Source organism: Leptonotus elevatus, chromosome 13, assembly GCF_054856555.1.
Source record: "Leptonotus elevatus isolate MCC_2025b chromosome 13, RoL_Lele_1.0, whole genome shotgun sequence".
Classification (NCBI taxonomy): Eukaryota; Metazoa; Chordata; class Actinopteri; order Syngnathiformes; family Syngnathidae; genus Leptonotus; species Leptonotus elevatus.
The window spans coordinates 9,386,506-9,407,649 of record NC_141251.1 but is presented as its reverse complement, the minus strand read 5'-3'; the positions used below and the strand labels follow the sequence as shown (position 1 = coordinate 9,407,649).

At 40.2% G+C, this 21,144-nt stretch overlaps 1 protein-coding gene across 2 annotated transcripts; it reads left to right on the top strand.

The window, feature by feature from the left end:
• The first annotated feature begins 337 nt into the window (after nucleotides 1–337).
• papolg (poly(A) polymerase gamma) lies at nucleotides 338–20,746 on the top strand. 2 transcript variants are annotated; one of them, XM_086093378.1, is made up of 24 exons: nucleotides 338–681; nucleotides 2,801–2,959; nucleotides 4,555–4,621; nucleotides 5,095–5,176; nucleotides 6,301–6,410; nucleotides 7,376–7,429; nucleotides 8,133–8,244; nucleotides 10,134–10,223; nucleotides 11,767–11,905; nucleotides 12,265–12,337; nucleotides 13,123–13,243; nucleotides 13,337–13,421; nucleotides 13,778–13,831; nucleotides 14,630–14,749; nucleotides 14,855–14,964; nucleotides 16,467–16,588; nucleotides 16,664–16,821; nucleotides 16,951–17,051; nucleotides 17,169–17,362; nucleotides 17,448–17,522; nucleotides 17,596–17,655; nucleotides 17,733–17,836; nucleotides 17,941–18,041; nucleotides 18,716–20,746. In XM_086093378.1, exons 1-24 carry the CDS (start codon nucleotides 665–667, stop codon nucleotides 18,889–18,891), a joined length of 2,484 nt encoding a protein of 827 aa, XP_085949504.1. In that variant the 5' UTR covers nucleotides 338–664; the 3' UTR covers nucleotides 18,892–20,746. The 2 variants fall into 2 exon arrangements, with proteins under 2 accessions (XP_085949504.1, XP_085949502.1); XM_086093376.1 differs by having other exon boundaries at nucleotides 339–681; nucleotides 17,445–17,522.
• Nucleotides 20,747–21,144: the final 398 nt, after the last annotated feature.

Below are 21,144 nucleotides of genomic sequence, written 5' to 3'. Positions count from 1 at the left end.
GAAGTCAGCTGGGATAAACTAAGGTTCCAGCTCCCACAGAAAATGGACAGTTGGGAAATGAGTTTATTAAAAGTGCAACGTGTTTATTAAAAGGTATTTTGTTATTCATACTAATTAAAAAGTGACATATATATATATCATTGTATTTTATTTTTTACAACACTAAATACTATTGTGACGACAGCATGATTGCATTTGCATCCGTTTGAGTTTAGTGTGTCAGATGAGGTAGTGCACTTGAAATCCAGTAAACAACACCACACGGTGCTAAGTAGCGGGCCTCAGGGTCACGTGATCCACTGGCCGTACAGACGTTGCAGCGCGCTGCATTGCACGCCGACGTAATACCCACAAACGCCTGCAGAGTTGTAGTTTCCAATAAAAGGGTCCTAACAGCGCCTGGGCGCGTGTTAAGTTAATAGCCTTGAGGAATTCCTATTACTTTTGGAAGATTTGTTTTGTAAGATTGGGATATCTTTAATGGTTTCAAACGGAAATGGTAACTTACCAGGAGTGATTCCGGTTCGATGGGAAGGTTTTGAACCGCTCGCTGGAAAGTGACCATTGTTGTAATCAGGTCGGGGCTGTTATTATTTCTTCTTGCTGACCTTCTTAACTTCCCACAGCTTCGCAGCAGGAATAGAGCGCATATATTTTGAGTGTCATGAAAGAAATGTCAAGGTAAGTCAAATTATGAAGTCTTATCTCCCAGTAGTGCGCATTTTATTCGCGCTAGCAGTAAAAAAAGAATAGGCTAAAAGCTAGCGTTAGCATAGCTAACTGTCATAACAAGGCCTGTAGCCATCGATTGTTGGCTCGGCCGTTACACTGTGTTTTATCTAACTATTGTTTAAATGGCGCAACGCGATGAAGCGGTTTCACTTGAAAACATACTTGGACAAAATGTCAACTGTTGGAATCTGTCTGAAATGTGCCTAACAAGTCATTTCCACCGTAACAGGAAGCTAACGTTTATGCTCATGCTAAATGAGCCCGCTCTCGTTCCAACCTGTTAGCGAGCTCTTTGCTAACGCTCGCTCGCCAAAAGCGAGTTCTGAATTGCACATTTGAATTTTTCAGCACCTTTGGAATGCGTGATGTTTGAATGTATCGTTACGGATAGTACATATTCTTTTGGCATTAATAGCTGCTTCACCGTAAAGCGTGCTGAAGCTTGGCGAAATTGTAAATACACCTAATGTGTTTTAAAGTAAACTGCGAGTTTAATCAGCTGTGCTTGTTTCATTGGAGTGATAGTTTAGTTGTGTCGTCTCATATATAAATAAGTGTCATGTAAAAGGAAAGTTTTATGATAGGCAGTGGATATGTTGCCGGTCTATTTTGCCGGGACCGGCAACTCTCCTGCTGGCGTTATTTTGCCGTGAACGGCTCTGATTGATAAATCGCCGGACCGAGTCATGCACTGGGGTGGTTCCTGCCTCGTTTCACCCCACTTGTGTCTTTATGAATCATTTACAAATCCTGACTGGCTGCAAGAAATTGTAATGGGAACAAAAGTACTGAGTGGTATTCAAACCCATGACCCAAGACTTTCGGGCTGACAGCTCTAACGTCTATTCCACAAATTGGAACGCATTCACTGGTAAAGAGTTTTGTACTTGTAGTTCTTGCGTGATTCACGGTCAAATAGCGCTAGGTGGCGAGTTGACGGTCATGGAAAAATAACCACTTATCCTCATCAATCCTGCTTAACGACAAACTCATCTATCTGCAGATAGTTTTGTCTAAGTGCTGCACTACACTTGCGTTCCAACTTTGTCAATTCATTAAAATTGGAAATCATATTAGTTTGTGTCAGTGTTTATTTTGACGTGACCGACAACTCGCCTGCTAGTGTTATTTTGCCGTGAATTGCTCTGATCAGTCAATCGCCGGAGTGAGGAATTCTTGGCTTGCCATGAACGATATTTTCCCTTGATTAGAGTAGGTTGGTAGTGAATACTGCTTGGTTAGTTTAGCATGATGTGGAGGCAGTCATGTTATGGTTCAACTGGCTTCCAGATCAACCAGTTCTCGATTCAGTAATGTCAGGCCAGTCGTTTTGTTTTTCCAATTTGCAGATTTGTCACAAGCGACATAAAAATGTTTCTACTACTGCTCAACTGTTAAATAAACGTATAAAACAAAATGGTTCATTTACAAATGACCAACTGGGTGCAAACAATTGTAAATGTTTAAAAATATATATAATAAAAGGGTGTACAGAGTGGTATTTGAACCGGTGATGCAAAGGAATAAAGCAGCATCTTCGGGGTGTGACTGCTCTACCCACTACGCCACAATCTCGTAAACATTCACCGGCGCAGAATTTGTACATGTTGTTCTCGCGCGTTTCACAGCAAAATAATACTAGCTCAGTGTTTCCCACAGATTTCAAATCTACTTGGGTGGGTGGACTCTTGCGGTGGGGATGGGAGGCGGGTTGGACGGGAGGTGGGTTTCAGTCCTGTTACTACGTTTCCTCTAGCCTCACGAACCACAAGTGACTGACGGCGAGCTAACGTTTCATGCGGTATATCCTGTTGTGACACTTTTTTTTCTTCTTTTTAGATATATTTTCTTGAAATTCTCTTGGGTGGTGGCTAATTCGCTTGGGTAGCCCGCCCAAGCATTAACATGGTGTGGGGAAAAACTGTAGCTTATATGCTACTTTTCAAGTACATCAACACCTATGGAAAATACAGAGACTTAGAATGATGTAGACATTCTTATTCTTATCTTTGGCTAAATGTTTTTTGTTGTATTTTTGTAGAAATATTTGTTTTCTGTTACTTTGCAGCAATATGCCGGGAGGGCAGCAGCCGCAGAAGCACTATGGCATTACATCTGCCATTAGCCTTGCACCCCCAAGAGAAATAGACCAACATTACACCAAGAAGCTCTGCGATGCTATGAAGCCATTTGGAGTGTTTGAAGATGAAGAGGAATTAAATCACAGGTATGCATTCTATTTACATTTCTTGAATCTCTATTTGTCGATCTGTTGCGGAGTTAATCTTGTTTTTGAGTTGCTGCTCTGTTCAATTAAATGGGAGGGGAGAATTGGATCTAAAGAATTTAATATAATGACTAGGGATGCACGAAAATGCTCTAAACCAGGGATTCAGAAAGTGTCGAAGTCGATAACCAATAAGTAAGCCGATAATTGTTTGCAAAATTAACTTAACTACTTAACTTCACTCTATACTTTCAACTCCTACTATAAGTCTCCATCCATCCATCATCTACCACTTATCCTGGGTCGGGTCGCGGGGGCAGTAGCTTTAGCAGGGAAGCCCAGACTTCCCTCTCCCCAGCCACTTCAGCCAGCTCCTCCGACGGGATGCCAAGGCGTTCCCAGGCCAGCCGAGAGACGTAGTCTCTCCAGCGTGTCCTGGGTCGTCCCCGGGGCCTCCCGCCGGTGGGACATGCCCGGAACACCTCCCCAGGGAGGTGTCCAGGAGGCATCCGAACCAGATGCCAGAGCCACCTCAACTGATTCCTCTCAACGCGGAGGAGTAGCGGCTCGACACTGAGTCCCTCTCGGATGACCGAGCTTCTCGCCCTATCTCTAAGGGAGAGCCCGGCTACCCTGCGGAGGAACACTTATTTCGGCTGCTTGTATCCGGGATCTTGTTCTTTCGGTCACGACCCACAGCTCGTGACCATAGGTGAGGGCAGGAACGTAGATCGACCGGTAAATCGAGAGCTTTGCCTTTCGGCTCAGCTCCTTCTTTACCACAACGGACCGATACAGAGTCCACTATAAGTCTAACATGTACAAATACATTGAAACATTGTGTAATGCACCATGAAACTGAATTTTATCGATATCTCTGCTTCTAAGATACCCACTAACTCATTTTGAGTTGGCCAAAACAAAACGGTCACATTTAAAAAAATAAAATAAAATAAAAAATAGCAAAAACCAATGAGCGTAACATTTTGAAGTGTTGTGGAATTTTCAGTAGTTAGGTGAAATGAATAAAACAGTCTGGGAAATAATGTGTCTTTTGGGTTTCTTTATATTTGAAGCTTCAAATATACGCAAGTCTTACAAAGCAGTCTACAAGAAGTGATCCGTGAGAGTGTGCGCAGTAGATTATCATGGGAAGATTTTTATGAAGCCTGGTTGGGTTTTGGGAGGAGAAAAGGAGGGTCAGCTAGACAGGAAAGCAAGCAGTCCGTTCCAAGCAGGCTTATCAGTCAAGGTCACTTCGATATTGCTTCATGTACAAAAAGTGAAAAGCCCATTGTCCACAATACAGTATAAACGTGTTATGTTAATACGTGTGAAATATTTATTTTTCATAACAGGACAGTAAAGAAAGCCCACAATGGCGACTGCCATGTCGCCATGATGCATCTTCTGTGAACACGAGGTCGTGCTCATTATGATGTCACAAATTTACGACACTACCATAGGAGAGGGGAGGGGCGATAATTATCGGCATATTTCTTTATTATCTGGTCTATCAAATTGGTCGATAATTATCGACCACCGATATTATCGTGCATCCCTAATAATGACACATCATTTTATTCTCTTTTCAGACTTGCTGTTCTGGGAAAATTGAATAACTTTGTCAAAGAGTGGATCGCAGAGATCAGCGAATTAAAGGTGGGTTGGATGCCTCTTTTGCTTTGGTGATTTAATGTGCATTGTCTTAAAAAAAAGGTGCCAAGTTGGCCACAAGGACAACATTAAGTACCAAGGGCCTCTTTTAAAAATAGCTTACCAGTGATTGCATACTGTGACTTACCAAGAGGAATTACATCCAAAGAAGAATGTTTACATATATTTTTTTAATTCAACATGCTACACTTTTGACCTGTACCCAAATATTCACCGTAATCACAATGTCAGAATCTAATATCAGCCCATGCCTACCGATAAGAATACTAGGGGTCGCATCTTTTTGTTTGTTTGTCGTCTGCAGGTGTGTGATGGTACCGTAATTAGTCTGGTATTTGTTTGAGATTGTCCAGTTAAGTCTAGTTCAGTGACGTCACTCGGTGTACAGTGGGCTTAATGTGCTCCAGAATTTTTTTTTGCTGTTAAAGGAAAAATAATTTCTGTTGTCTTTTCAACAGAACCTTCCACCCTCAGCTATAAGCAGTGTTGGGGGCAAAATATTTACATTTGGTTCATATCGTCTTGGAGTGCACACGAAAGGTATGTCAGGTCGCACCCATTATAACATGCTTAGTTTTCACTTTTTTCATCTTCTTTTTTTGGTATGCTTTGGGGAATAAGCGTGAAAGCAGTCATTATTGGGTCATGAACAGACAAATGTATCACTGGCTGCTTAAAAATATAGTATGCCAAAGGCATTGGATAAATGAAACGTACTGAAAAGAGCATGGTGCCTACATGGAAATGGAGGTTTATTTATGTTCTGGGGCTGCTTTGCTACATCTGTAGTGAAGGTAAATACCATTTCAATGTGCTAAGAATCTTCTATAGATATATATTTCACATTCAACTCCTAAGTAAGTGATTTTAAAGTGCACAAACATTCACATTGGTAGCTAAAAATTAAGATTGTAGACTAAGAAGAGCATGTTTATGTACACCGTTTATTATTCATTTTTTATGTACAATTAATACCTTTAAAAACATATTTTCCCACTTGCTATCAACTGAAGATAACATCGCCCGTGTTGAGGAATTAGGTAACGACCAATCATGGCTCGGTTTGCCAGACCAAACCCAGAAAACAGGTGAGCCGTGATTGGTGTTTACCTATTTCTTCAGCACAGGTGATGTCATCTTCAGTTGACAGCAAGTGGGAAAAATGTATTTTTTAGAGAAAATGTTATCTTCTTAATAGGGGTGCACCAATCACAATTTTCTGGCCAATTACCGATCTCTGAGCTTTTAAAAAGTCTGACCTTCCAATCACGATTTTTGCATACACCTTCAGTGTTCCAATCTTATTTTATTGGAAAACAATATCCGTGAAATAATACAAACGATTTGTTTTAACTGCAAATTAAGTAGTTCTCTGAAATAAAAATGAAATGCCTGTTAATCATCTCAGCAGAAGAGGACAGTGGCTGACTTTTTCAGACCTCTGAGGAGGGAGATGAGATCAGTGGAAAAGATCGGTTTATATTTAAGGGATCGGCCGATCACCGATCCCCCAAAACTAAGGAAATCGGGCCCGATAAATCGGCCGGCCGGCCGATCGATCGGTGCACCCCTACTTCTTAATGTTGAAATGGCTTGAGTCAAGTATCCCTTTAACAAATTACTTGGAATAAATGGCACTGATCAAAGATTGGTGCTCATTGCAGGAGCTGATATTGATGCCCTGTGTGTGGCTCCTCGTCATGTAGAAAGGAGTGACTTTTTTCAATCTTTCTTTGAGAAATTTAAGCAGCATGAAGAGATTAAGGATTTAAGGGTAAGTCTTGCTGAATTTTGTCTTTGTCTTACAAATGTAATGTCAGTGGACTCGTATTCTGCAAATGCACAAGTGCTATCAGGCTTAACCCTTATGTTTGTTTGTTATATGGTACTTGGTGTTGGCCTTAAGTAATGTTTGAATATTTCGGAAACAAGGAAAATCTCGCCCTGGATGACTTAGAATCTACACAGATTCACACAATTTTTATAAAGCACATTGTTTTATTGTGTATTCTTTTCAAGAGAACAGTAAAACATCCTTTGATGCACAAATGATATATGTAGGGGTGCACATAACATTTTTGGCATGGTTCTCAAATGAGCACCAAAGGATGATGTTTGGTGTGTTTTTTTTAACCAACCTCATGGATTAATTTAGACTTAAGCCTGGTAGGTACACGCATAAGGATTTTTGAAATCTTAAAATATATATATTAAAAAAAATAATAATAATCTTTGTCAGACCCCACACACAAAGATTAGGAGATGTCGGCTTCCCCCACTCTCATAAAGATTGACTTTATGTGTACCCCGGCTTTAGGGCACATCTAGACACGATTTATCGTTAATGTGTATTGTCATTTTAATTTAACAGAATAAACTATTTTTTTTACACTTTTTGTTTCCTATTTACAACAACAAAATCAGCTGCACAATGGCACCTTATGAAAATACAATTTACTACTAGAGATGCATAATGCATCTCAGTGTGGCGCATGTGCAGTTGAACAACTTTTTCCATTTATTTTCAGTTATTTATTGTTAAAAATAAAAAATTTCAAATAATGATTATGTGATATATATTTTTTATGTCTATAAGAATAACCGTAAAACTGCGTTTTTTCTACAATACTATAATCGTACACCAAAATCTGAAACCGTTGCACTCAACTGCCAAGTGTACCATGTTTGCACTTTGTTTGAATCAGTTTGTGATAATGTCTTTCTTGTCGTTTCTTTAAGGCTGTCGAGGATGCTTTTGTTCCTGTTATAAAATTCAAATTTGATGGAATAGAGGTAAGTTACTTAAAGACAAAAGTAAAACAGAATTTGAACATTCTACTAATAATTTGTGTGTGTATATATATATATATATATATATATATATAATAATATAATATTATATATATATATATATATATATATATATATATATATATATATATATATATATATATATATATATATATATATATATATATATATATATATATATATATATATATATATATATATATATATATATATATATATATTGGTGTCCTGCTGTATTGTTCTTGACAGAATTTTTTTAAATATGAAAATTCTGATAAATAGTTGAGGAAATGAATTTCAAATAGATTGGCAGCTCTGGATGCCCACCTGTGGTTATAGATGACATCAGTCACTCGCCTGTACTGAACTAAATCATCGTCACAGGACTGACATACAGCTGCTCTCCCTCTCAAACACATTGTGACGTGAATGATTGTGTGCGAGAGAAAATTGTCACTCACTCTTGTTAATAAGGGACATTAAATATAAAATTAAATATTTCAATTGTGTTTTTGTTCATATCTGCATCATCAAGGATATTGCACAACACAAAACTATTTGAAGTCACAAAAACTTAGCTTTTAAGAAGGGCTAGAATTTGGGTGATTAAAAAAATAAGGTTTGTGGGTGTTTTTGTACAGTGCATTAATGCCCTTTTGTTTTTTACTTTTCTGTTTCTTATCAGATTGACCTGCTTTTTGCCAGACTGGCGTTGCAATCCATTCCAGACAACCTAGACCTCCGAGGGGATTCCATCCTAAGAAATCTAGACATTCGTTGCATTCGAAGTCTTAATGGTAAACCACATGAATATGCTTAGCCATTATTCTGATTAACCTTTGTCGTTGGTTGAATTCTGATGTATCGTAAAATCCTGTGGATAACACACACCTGTCTGTAATATAGTGCATCAAAAATGAAAGAATACATGCTTGAACAGACAGTTCCAACCTCAAAGTTGTAGCATAAAGAGGAAGCCAATTTCAAAATGTTTGTATTTTTTGGGGCACTTTTGTTAAGCAAAAACATGGAGTATCTCAGAAGCTTGAGCCAATTTGAAAAAATAATGGCTCTTTCAGACTCAGTAACATCAAAATACACTAAAACCATTGAAACAAAATAGTTTGCTGACCAGTATTATCAGAGTGAATAAATATAAATGAATAAAGATTAAATATATACGAGTAAACTGAAAATACTTTCCAATCCAGGTTAAAAACGATGCTCTTTTCCAGAGGTAGGCACGTCAATGAATTTTGAGCGTCCGTTATTCGGCAATTGTCAGTAGTTGGGTCACCCTTCCGTCATTCGTTATTGCTCAGCAAAATGAGTGTCTGTCAATGTTTCCGTCATTTGAAGTGGGCGTTTGTCAATGCGCCGTCATTCGTCAATCCATCAGCAAAATGGCGGACGGATTGACGATTACATTGACGAACGAAAACCCCCTTCCGTCAATGCTTACTTCATCAATTTTTCGAAGTTTCCTGTCAATCGACAATCAACAACAAAATGGGCGTCCGTCATTGACAAACCTTCCGTCAATATTGATGGAATGCCCACCTCTGCTCTTTTCCCATACTAACAATTGAGATCTTTCAAAGCATTTTTAAAACCCATCCATTTTCTGAACCGCTGAATGACCAACTGTTCTTAATTTTTAGATAATCAATGTTTTTACTTGGATTTCATTTGTGCTTAGCAGCAGAAAAGTGGTGAGATTTTAGAAAGTCCTTTCCCATAGATGTCATCTTATAAGACGAAGTGACATCAGAACCACAGTAGTGGAGGCAGCGTGGCTCGGTGGTAGAGTAGACGTCTTGCAAACCAGAGGTTGTGGGTTCAATCCCGTGTCATTGTGACCACGTCCTTAAACAACATACTGAACCCCCAGTTGCTCCTGATGCTGCGTCATCAGTAGGTAAATGAGTTGTTGAATGTGAAGCGCTTTGAGGGCCTTTAAAGGTGGAAAAACGCTATACAAATGAAGTACCATAGTAATTTTGCCATCATAAATGGCACATTTGAGTACAGCAATTTCTGGCATATAAGGCGCACCTGACTATAAGCCGCGCTAGCTAAATTTGGGAACTACTTGAGTTTGTTACACATATAAGCCGCACCCGACTCTAAGCCGCAGGTGTTTTAATGTTACCACACCGGGTTCCCGCTACTTTCTTTTCCATAATGAGGGCGCAAATTGTCTCGTTCTTGTTCTGTCTCTCCTACTGTATTTGGGCTCACTTTGTTTTGCTCTGCCTGACGCTCTTACGCTACCTTTTTATAGTGCGATTTGATGGATAAGCCGCACCTTTGTATTTTTAAACGTTTGTTTAAAAGCAAAGTTATTGAAAAATATAAGAGTGTACGTTGATGGTTGGATCTGGTTTTGATAATTTTATTATCATTTATGTGTGATATTTGAAACTAGACTAGCCCTGGCAGGAAAGTCAAGAAGATGCGCCCTTTTTTATGCTGACTGCACGGGCACCTATCTATGAAACTAGTGCCCTCTGTCTCTCTCTCTTTGGCTCTCTCGCTCTCTCGCTCTCTGTCTGCCTGTCTCTGTCGCGCTCTGCGTCTGTCTCCTCTCTCTTTCTATCTGATGTAGCGACTATTAAAACAATGCTTTTATGGGGATCTGCTGCCCCCTATACTTAGCTATTTCTTTTATCTTTTGTGATTACAGGTTGTCGAGTGACTGATGAAATACTGTACTTAGTGCCAAACAAAGAAAACTTCAGGTTGACCTTGCGAGCCATCAAACTTTGGGCAAAACGTAAGATTGGATTGTCAGGTTGTCTGTGGAATCTTTATTTGTATGCCAGATTCTTTGCCATATTTTTACTCTATTGCATGCATTTTGTCTATTGTAGAGCTGACCACTTGAATACTGTATTAGTAGTAGTGATAGACTGCTATGCTTTTTTCAGGGCCGATTCTGATACCAGTTAGTAGTCAAGGAGGCCGATAACAGATATTTGAAGGCGATATTCATTTGCGGGAAAACTGGCTCCAAACTTTTGAATAAAAACTCCCAAACACTTGACTTTGTTTAAATGCCTTGAAGCACATGTTTATTAAACAGCTCTTGTGATTTCCAACATGTTAAAAGTTTTCTTTCCTTAGAAAATAGACAAAAACTTGAAATTCTAACAAAAAGTGCAGGGAGCTCACAGGCTCAGCAGCATATCTTAATAGGTGAAATGAAACAATTAATAATAAAAACAAGTGCATCCTTAATACAGCTACTTGCCAGCAGAGAAATAAAAATCTCATCAACACCACTGTGTTACGATGGGTCTTCTCTTCGTTACCTTTAGTGGGTGTTGCGTCATTCTTGTGTGTCCCATATGCAGCTGCCATCACCGCCACATTGTTTTTCTGTGGCAGCAGAAGTAGTAAAACAGCCATTATTGATTGCTCTAAAATTTCCCAAGACCGGACTTGAACTTTGCAATTGTTTTCTTTAAATTTCTGCACCAGTGTATCATGTGACACATGCACTCACTCACTTTCGTACTTGTAAAAGATTTCTCCATCAATATCAGCAGATTTAGCAAACTAGCAGCTAGTGAGGTGTTGAATGAGCCTATGAGCAAACCGCTCCCTGTTGTCTACTAACAGGGGAGAGGCAGCTTCATTTATATAACACATCTAATTCACAAGGTTACTCACTCAGTGTGCCTTACACCAGTGATTCCCAACCTTTATTGAGCCAAGGTACCCATTTTAAATTTGATTAATCTCATGACATTTTCTGGCATCGAATAGAACATCAAATCTGTTTGTTCAGTCTGTCACTATAAATTGCTGGCATAGATTGATGAACAATGATGCATTATTTGTTATAAAATAAATAACTTTCTAACCGATCAAGTTACATTTTATAATCTCTCGCAACCAGGGATTTATTACAATTTCGGTGAAGTCTGTAACCTTGACTTACCTTTTGTAACATATCTGCTCTCTGGATCGTCTGCATTCGGCAATGCTTTTTCTCCTCTCCCCAATGCGTGTAAGAGGAGAGAGAGCAGAGCAACATGCAGCGTTCACTGCTGATTGGCTGTTGCCCTCTGCACGAGCAACAAATCAGATGGTGCTGTGGGCGGGTCAGTGCTGGAGAGAGTAAAAATCACTCAACAGCAGACAGGGAGGCACGCTGCAGCCACCAGAGCCAAACTAAGCCAGTTTCTAATTAAATATCCGCCGGGGGGGGGGGGAAGAAAAAAAGACAGATGCCGATAATTGAGAAAATTATCATAATCGGCCCATCCGAATCGGTTTAGCACTAAATTAGTAATTTACAATTTATACAACAGGTCGTGGGATCTATTCCAACATGCTGGGCTTTCTGGGTGGAGTGTCATGGGCCATGCTTGTAGCAAGGACTTGCCAACTCTACCCTAATGCTGTTGCTGCCACCCTCGTCCACAAGTTCTTCTTGGTTTTCTCCAAATGGTAAGCCTATGTTTGTTGCCATTTGCATAGAGCTGTTCTAACTTGCTGAAACAAATGTACCAGTATTTATTTATTGTGCCTGCCAGCCGGAGAATTTCTGCTGCGCTCTACAATACATTACATTCACATGCCCAAGTGAGTTAAGGCAGTGTTGGAGACTAATGGTGGCCACACAAAATATTGACGCTTTAGGCGTTCTCACATCAGGATGTACTCTTTTCAATGTCAGCCATTTCTTCAGTGTTGTCCCATGAAAAAATACCATGAAATATCTACGGAAATGTGAGAGGTGTACCCACTTTTGTGTGATACTGCATGTTTGCGTACGTGCATAAACTATTTATGTATTTATTTTGCAGGGAATGGCCAAACCCTGTCCTCTTGAAACAACCTGAGGACAGCAATCTGAACCTACCTGTATGGGATCCTAGAGTGAGTATAATTCTTGAATGGTGTTGCCACTTGATTGAGCCTGTATTCGTTTCTATTCTATCAACTTGTTCAAAATGCACTGGCTGCGTATGCACTGTGGATCAACTGCGGACCAGGTCCGTCGTACCGGAGCCCGCCGGACAAACAGATCTATTTTCTATTTTTGCCGGATGCCGCATCCGTCAAATTGCAAATTAGCACTGAACACATCGAGCGGGATAGAAAGACCAACGTTTCAAAATAAAAAAATTCCGGTTACTGTTCAGAATAAAACACTCGGCAGATCCTATTTCACAATCATGTCAGCAAAACGTCTGTATAATATGATGGTAAAACTCTATGCATATACCATGGGGGTTAACTATACCCTACCACCAACACCTTCACCTCCCAAATTCACTTGTTGATTACAGTAATTTCTGGACTATAAGCCGCGCTAGCTATATTTGGGGAATATTCGTGTTTGTTAAACATATAAGCCGCACCCGACTGTAAGCCGCAGGTGTTTTCATGTTATCGCACCGGTTTCCCGCTACTTTCTTTTCCATAATGATGGCGCAAATTGTCTCTCTCTCGTTCTGTCTCTCCTACTGTATTTGGGCTCACTTGATTTGTTTTGCTCTACCTGACGCTCTTGTGCTTCCTTTTATAGTGCATTGTGATCTAATGGATAAGCCGCACCTTTATATTAGCCGCAGGGTCGAATGCAAGTGAAAAAAGTAGCGGCTTGTAGTCCAGAAATTAATGTAGTTGGTCTCTGCTTTCCTTTTTTTACCCTTTTTTAGGTGAACCCATCTGACAGGTACCACCTGATGCCAATCATCACCCCAGCCTACCCCCAGCAAAACTCCACATACAATGTCTCCACATCAACACGAACCATTATGAGCGAGGAGTTTAAATTTGGTATCCACAGTGGCAATTCATAACAAGATCACATAAGCTTCCTTTTAATACATTATATAATCCTGGTTTGTCATTTACTTCTAATACGATCAGGTCTCAGCGTCACAGATGAGATCCTTCAGGGAAAAGCTGAATGGCCAAAACTCTTTGAGCCACCCAACTTCTTCCAGAAATACAAGTAAGTGTTGAGTTAGAATTTGGGTCCTCATTGTAAAGTTAAAGCTGCTCAACGCAAGAAATAGATAAGGTGTTAATCTATTGGGCACATTTCTACATTGAGCAGCTTTAAAGCATCATGTCCTGAACATCAGAATTTATAGCTTGCGTTTTTAAATTTGTCACTTAGTGCCAAAATGAGTAAATAAATACATTCTCTCTGAACTGGAACTGAGCTAATGAAATATTAAATTTTTCATGTTGGTAAAATGTCAGTCAGTTATGCTGTATGTAATGTGTAAAGCTGTATAAGAATGGCATTGAGGCATCTATGGTGTTTTTAGCTAAGCTCTACATGTTGTGTGATTTGTTCCACAGACATTACATCGTGTTGACAGCCAGTGCATCCACAGAAGAAAATCATTTAGAATGGTGAGTGCCATTTGTACACATTAAAACTTTAGTGTGCACCTTGAAATAACGTGACTACACATATTATATTATATGCCATTTACAGTCAAATTTGATTACTGAAGTCTAGCACAAATTGAAGACCGATAATTCTTCATTTATTGTCCAGGAGGCTCTATTTACTCAATTGCAGTTGTGGGGAGGCCTTCATTCATTGAACACATTTTTTGAATAATATCAAACAATTGTACAGTAAAGCCCCATCTATTGAAGGTTCTGGGTTTGCAGTCTCTTTAGTTTGCGTTGTTAATTTTGTATTTTCACTATTTGCCAGCATTTTGCGGCGTTGTTTTCCAAGAAAATTCCTATATCTATTGATTTAACCAATCAGGCGAGCATCGCTATCATTTTGTCAGCTACTGACTTACGGTTGTGTTCTGTCTGTAGACACAGCGCGCTGCTCACCTGTCTGATCACTTCCGCGTTTTTCCTTCCTATGTGGAATGTAATGTTAGCAATTCCAATTCTCCTGGAATCATTCACACTTTAAATCTGCCAACCCGAAGAACTTGCTGAGACCAATGAAGAAGCACTCACACAAGGGTGGTGGGTGCACCCGGCATTGATCACAAGTGTGGCTTACATTTGTTAAACTAAATGAAGAGCCACCTCAGTGCAACATTTATAATAAGGTTATATTGTGCAAAGGAGGTGGCATGACGTGTCTGACGATCCTAATAACGTATTTTTTCTGTTAGGTCCTCACAGTACCTCATTCCTGAATCTGATTCAATAAAAGCAACATTTGTTCTCCTGCAGGATTGGACTCGTTGAGTCAAAAATTCGAGTTTTGGTGGGAAACCTGGAGAGGAATGAGTATATTACTTTGGCACATGTCAATCCCCAGTCCTTTCCCGGGTCCAAAGAAAACCGGAACGAGTGAGTGCTTTTATTTATTTATTTATTCATTAATTTATTTATTTATTTGAAATCCCCCACCTCCACCCCCTTAATGATGTTTATTTTTCTACAAATGTCTTGCAGGAATGACTTTGTATCTATGTGGTTCATTGGGATCATTTTCAAGAAAGTGGAGAATGCGGAGAGTGTCAACATTGACCTTACATACGATATCCAGTCATTCACAGACACTGGTTGGTAGTCTCACAAACTTGCTATAGCTTTTTTGCATCAACTTGGCCTCTGCACTTGTCTTTGAAATCCATAACTGTTCACTTTAATTGTGCATGGCAATGATGAAGCTTTAACAGGTTCCGATGTTAAGACTTTTTGGGTGGTGGCCCTCCCCTGCCATACTGGCCTTGATTGTGTGTGTATATATGTATATATATATGCTATATTGATATGTGTAGGCCTACCTGTAGATGAAATAATGACGCGTGTAGCCCCATGGAGAAATTTTGGCCCACTCTTCTTCACAGAATTATTTCAACTCTGTCATGTTGGTGTTTTTGTAATAGCATAAACTGTCTATTGTCCAGCTCCTGAATTAGCAAAGCTAAACTGATATAATGGGCAGTAGACAAGACAAGTACAAAAGTTGTCTGTCAATGGAATATTTCTGTAAATCTCTTGCCGGTCATCAAGATGGTTTTTTTTTGGGCAATTGTGAGTAGTGTTGTTCCGATACTGGTATTGACAGAGGCCCGATACTGCATTAAAACAGTGGTATCGGTGAGTAATATGCCGATACCATTAATTCTGACACTAATATAGGACTTTGGATGCAGCATCTTGTGTCTTGCTCATGCACGACTGATGTGTGATATATTCACTGCATGCCAAGCTAAGATATCCTATTGGCCATTGAATGCTCTGAACCAATGGCAGGACAGCTTTATCATGCTGAGAAAAAACACACGTAGGTATCGGTATGGTATTTGCATCGGCCAATTCTGCAAAGATATCGGAATTGATATCGGGGGCCAAAAAACGGTATCGGAACAACACTAATTGTGAGGTGATCCTTCATGTGTTTTTTTTGTTAACAGTGTTTTTTGCCGTGCAGCTCCATGCTATTTTTGCCCAGTGGCTGTTATGATTTAGTCATGAACAGTAACTGAGGCCTGCAGTGACCTCCTGAAAGAGTTGTCATTGTTTTCTAGAAGTCATTTTAGTTGGCCAATCATTCCTGTCAAGGTTCACCACTGTTCCCCGTTTTCTCCCACATGTGCCCAATTGCTGTGACTGTGGTCATGTCTTTCAGATCAATGTGAACCACTTTTTCCTCTTCAGTTATTCTTGCATTTCTTTGGCTGGCCTTCTTCACTTAATCTGACGAGTATAATCTGTGATTTTTGTGTAGGAGAAATCTGGTTGCTGTCTGGACTGTGAAATTGAACTCAGTTTCCCCCCTAATATATAAGGGTCATGATTAAGCAACTGCATTTTATCCCTTGGAAATCTGTGTTAAATTTAAATTGGCTTGATGATCCCAAACATTAGTGTGATAACGAAGAAATAAAAATTCTAGATCGCTGGAGGGGAAAATACTTTTTCACAGCAATGTATAGAACATCGTAGTCTCGTCTGTAAGCTTCCAAAACATTTATTTTTCACTGTCCTGATTGGCTTGCAAACTTTGAAGCCTATCATGAATTTCGTGTGACCTAATTGTTGCCCCGGTTATCTCCAGTGTACAGACAAGCCAACAACATCAACATGCTGAAAGACGGGATGAAGATAGAAGCGACTCATGTGAAAAAGAAGCAGCTCCATCAGTACCTTCCTGCTGAATTAGTGCAGAAGAAGAAGAGGGTGAGCCTTTTTTTTTTTTTGACAAGGTGTCCTCTTCCATTCTTAGTTGCTCACTCACTTGATTGCCTCCTCCAGAGCATAGGAGAATTGAATCGCAGCTCGAATGGAGGGAGCTCAAAGAGGATCTCTCTGGACAGCAGTCACCTGGACAGCTCGAGAGACACGGACTCGGGGACTCCCTTCAACTCCCCCACCAGCAAACCCTCCAAGCCTACATCTGACACAGATGACGGGTAACAGAGGGGGAAAAGGCGGGGGGGGGGGGGGGGGGGATTCCTAAAGTTATCTTTGTTATTTGTTTAAAATCCTCTTTTTGCTTGTTCATTGCCTTCGACGTGTGCTTGCTCGTTTTTCTTCTGTAGTGTCAGCTCTCCCAAGCAGCTATGCCTTGAGGTTTCCCCTGCAGCCAGCTCTGCACCGGCTACCAACGACCAGGCCATGTCCGCCCCTGTTCTTGGTTCTAGTGAGTCTTAATATTTCGAATTAATATATCTTATTCTCTGGCGAATACAAATGACGAAAATATAATTGTATAGTCCACACATTTATCGAAATAAACCCGTGTGTGCTCATCGTTCAGACCCAGCAGACGAAGCAAATGCTCCTCCTCTTCCAGCCAGTAGCTCAGTTTCCACAACGGTAAGTGGGAATGTGATGCCCAATGCTGCAAGCAGCCCCAAGGAGGAATCAGACAACCTGGAGGACTCTGTCAATGGAGCCGCCAAGAGACCACATTCTCCTGTGCAGGAAGACGTGGCCAAGAGGCACACGGAGGTAAGGCTACCTGAGAATACGTGTTGTGATTTGGGGTTTTGAGCTTAACTCTTGTTGTTGTTGTTGTTGTTGTTTTCTGTAGCAGGTTGCGCCCAAGGATGATTCTACATTCAAAGAACCATTTCCACCATCGTCAGACACTCCTCGAGAAAAACAGATGGTAGATTTTTACTCGTTTGCCTTTTTTTCTACCCAGCAGATTTAACATTATGGTTTTGCCTTTTCACAATTAGATTCCTCCCTCAGAATCAAAGGCTAAGCCCATTCCAACCGTAGATACGCCAAGAACACAGGTGACGCCTGCTCTCCGGGGAGTTTGCTTTATAAAAAGCACGATCATGAGATAAATATTAGTTGTCTCTCCCATCAGAGGCTTCCCAGCATGGAGTTGCCCGACGCATCTTCACCTCTGCCAGCCAGCAACAGCTGTCGTGTCGTCAAAAATTCCATCAAACTTGCCCTCAACCGCCACAAGTGAGTTTTAGACCACCATTCAGTCAGCTACAAAAATAATACATTAAACGGTTGATAATGTTTGGCATCTCCACTTGCGTCTCGCCTCTTTGGATGATTTGCAGCATCACACCTCCCAAGGCCCCAGTGTTTGAGACCACCCTAACCCCTGAGGTGCCTCCGGCCAGTCAAGAAAAGGGCATGCTCATTCCTGTTATCGGTTCCAGTGAGTTTTTCGCCTTCATCGCTGCTAAACACTGTAGATGTGAATACATTGTTCCCCCGTTTATCGCGGGGGATACGTTCCAAAAACTACCCGACATTAGTGAAATCCACTGAGTTGAGTTAGACTCTTTCTTTTTTTTTCGTTGGGGGGGGGGGGGGGGGGTTACGACTCTATGAACCAACCCACATGATCCTAAACACTTGATACGCTTAATAAATTGAAGTATATCAACAAGTGGCTACTATGGCTCCATGCTATCAGCTAGTAAATTAGCCAATATTAGTTAGCGGTCGGATTAACATTATTGTTGGAACTAGCTGGTCTCGAGTTTTGTGAACTTAAGAAATTATTTGTATTTGTATTATTTATTTGGATTGAAATTTGATTGTGCAGCAGTGTAAAGAAAATGCTGTCACACTTTTCTTTTCCATTTTCTTTTATATTGTGTAGACATTTTTTTCTTAATAAGCGGTTCAGAAAATGGATGGATGAATATTTACTCTTAATTGTGACTTCACTACCGAGTTAGTGTAACGTTCTGATCAAGTTGGCTTCACCGCTGTAGGAACGTTATGTAGCTTTTTGTTTAATTTGGCAATCAATGCTGAAGGGAGTTAATCCGCTAGCCCATTAATTAACATGATTGCTTTTTGTGTGCATATTTTCCGCTATAGAACACGTGTCGTCCAAACTCTCGACCCACTCGGTTGGCAGCTCCATCCCCACGTTAGTGAGCCGAGTAGCAGACCCTCTGAATGGAGCAGCCTCCAAGCGACCCCATTCGCCCTCCATGGAAGAGCAGGCCAAGAGGCTGAAAGAAACGGAGAAGGCCAGAATCCACATAGCGTGAACTCGGAAATAGCGTCTGGATTCATGAATGCACACAGGTGGGGTCTTTGTAGTGAGTCAGGTCCAACACACAGGTTGACTTCACACATTCAGATGGGCCAGTATTGGCGGTCACGTTGAAGGACAGACACCTCACCTCCAGGTTCTCCGGCGGTTACAGAAAAGCCAGGAAATGGGTGATTTGGTAAATGTGAGGTTGTCACGCACTCAGCAGCCAGAGTGCTTTTTACACAACACTCAATGAGATCTCAGAAAGCAAGTTTTTTTTCCCCCCTTTTTTTTTTAAACAAACATCTCCCATATTCCTTCTCTTGTTTTGAGGTATCTTTTAAAGCAAAAATACCCCAGTCATTTGTCAACCTTCACCACACAGCTGATTTACGTTCATTTCCTTCGTCCCAAACAGAAATGTGTACAGTAAATGTTGATGTACATAACGTCTTTGTCTTAAGGAGAAAAAAAAAGCTAAGATCACTGTTAAGTCTTTTGATGCTTCTATTATAGTTTTATCTAAAACAAAACAAAAAAAAGGAAAGAAAAAAAGTTTTTTTTTTGTTTTTTTTCTTTGTGGCTTGTTCAAACGTTGATTCCGCCCCTAATGATTTTTTCGGGGGGGGGAACACAAACACTAGTTTAGATAATGCAGCAATGATTTATTTGAAGGTTTGTTTGGATTTGACAGAAATCCCAACCATAGTTCTTTGGACCACAAGAACCACAGAAATGAATTCCAGGTTTGTATCAGTCTTTTAAGTGTGCAATTGTTGTTTTCCAAAAACGGGCCCAGCAGTGCTTTTCAAAGTGCTTGTTAGTCGGGAAAATCAAGCTTTCTGAGGTGATGAAATTGTTCAACTCTGGGAGTAGCCAGTTTGTCGTTTGCCACCAACTGAACAAAAACATGAGTTGCTTATATATATATATATTATTTTTTTTAATGGTTTGCTTCAACCTGAGGTTTGATGGTGCGCTAAACAAAACAAAGTGACTGTGTTGCTCCTAACGCTGCACTGCACTCAAGTCACCATCCTGGCTGGCCTTTTAGGCATTCGGAGGGCTACACACTCAACCGCTTCATAGCGCCCCGGATCTGGAGCTACCTTTTGACTTCCTTGCCAGTGAAGCAAAGGTTTGTGGTGCTTGGTGAAATCTGGTTCAAAGCTTTGCGATTTGTTGTGCTAGATTTGTGTGTGTGTGCGTGTGTGCGTGTGTGCGCGTGCATGCGTGTGGTTGACTGTGCGTGCACGTGCATGCGTGCGTGTATGCTTGCATCTATGGTTGTTTTGGAGAGAGACAAAATTCCCTTTGTTTTGGGTAATAACCCTTTGCGCCTCCTGTGGAGGTTCTTAAGGCATCAGGAGACTTTTTTTTTTCCCCCTTTCCAACACACCATCACAATCTTACGCTGGGTGGATTACAGCACAAAAGGTGATGTGAATAACGTGTGCTGCTGCATTTGTAAACCAACAAGGAGCCTTCTTCCTCAGAGCAAGTACTGCTTTGACACTGGCTCGTTTTCCAGCATCAGATTCTCATTCCCCAGAATGTACAGAGGCTTTTTTTTTTTCCCCCAACAAAATATCACATGCTTCATTAATGGGGTTTTTCTTAAGAATTAATTTATATTTGCATATTTGTACCATTTGATTTTTTTAAATGGAATTCATATTAGGTAGGTATTTTTTGAACAAAAAAAACTGCACCACTCTGTTTCAGACAACTGTTTTTGCTGTTCAGAAACATTTAACAAAAAAAGGTCATTTAGATGTTAGTTTCTAAAATGTATTGAAAGGGTATTTTTGTATGTGTTACCACGTCATTTAAATGAATCTGTACAACCATTAAACCCCCAAAAATGATTCCAACGTCTCTGTCTTATTTCTATTTAGGTCCCAAGTTAAAATTTTAAGGATAGGGATATTTTTGATGATAGTGTCGGTACATAATGCAGTCTCATATTGCTATTTGCACTACAGTATTTTAGTCTATCGCTAGGTGGCGGTAATGCACAAGAAGTTTTTATTTTGCTAGTGGAGTTGATATAATAGAAGTAGACTACTGTATAGTACTTAATTAGATCTTATTTTCCAATGTATTCATACACTGGCCACTTTAAATTTTTTGTTTGTTTGTTTCCGGACATACTTTACTCATTGAGCCATTTTTAGCAGCAAAAAATTCATATTTAGTCCAGAACTAATTTGATAACGTTTTTCATGTACAATTAAAACTTTTAAAAACACATTTTGCCGCTTGA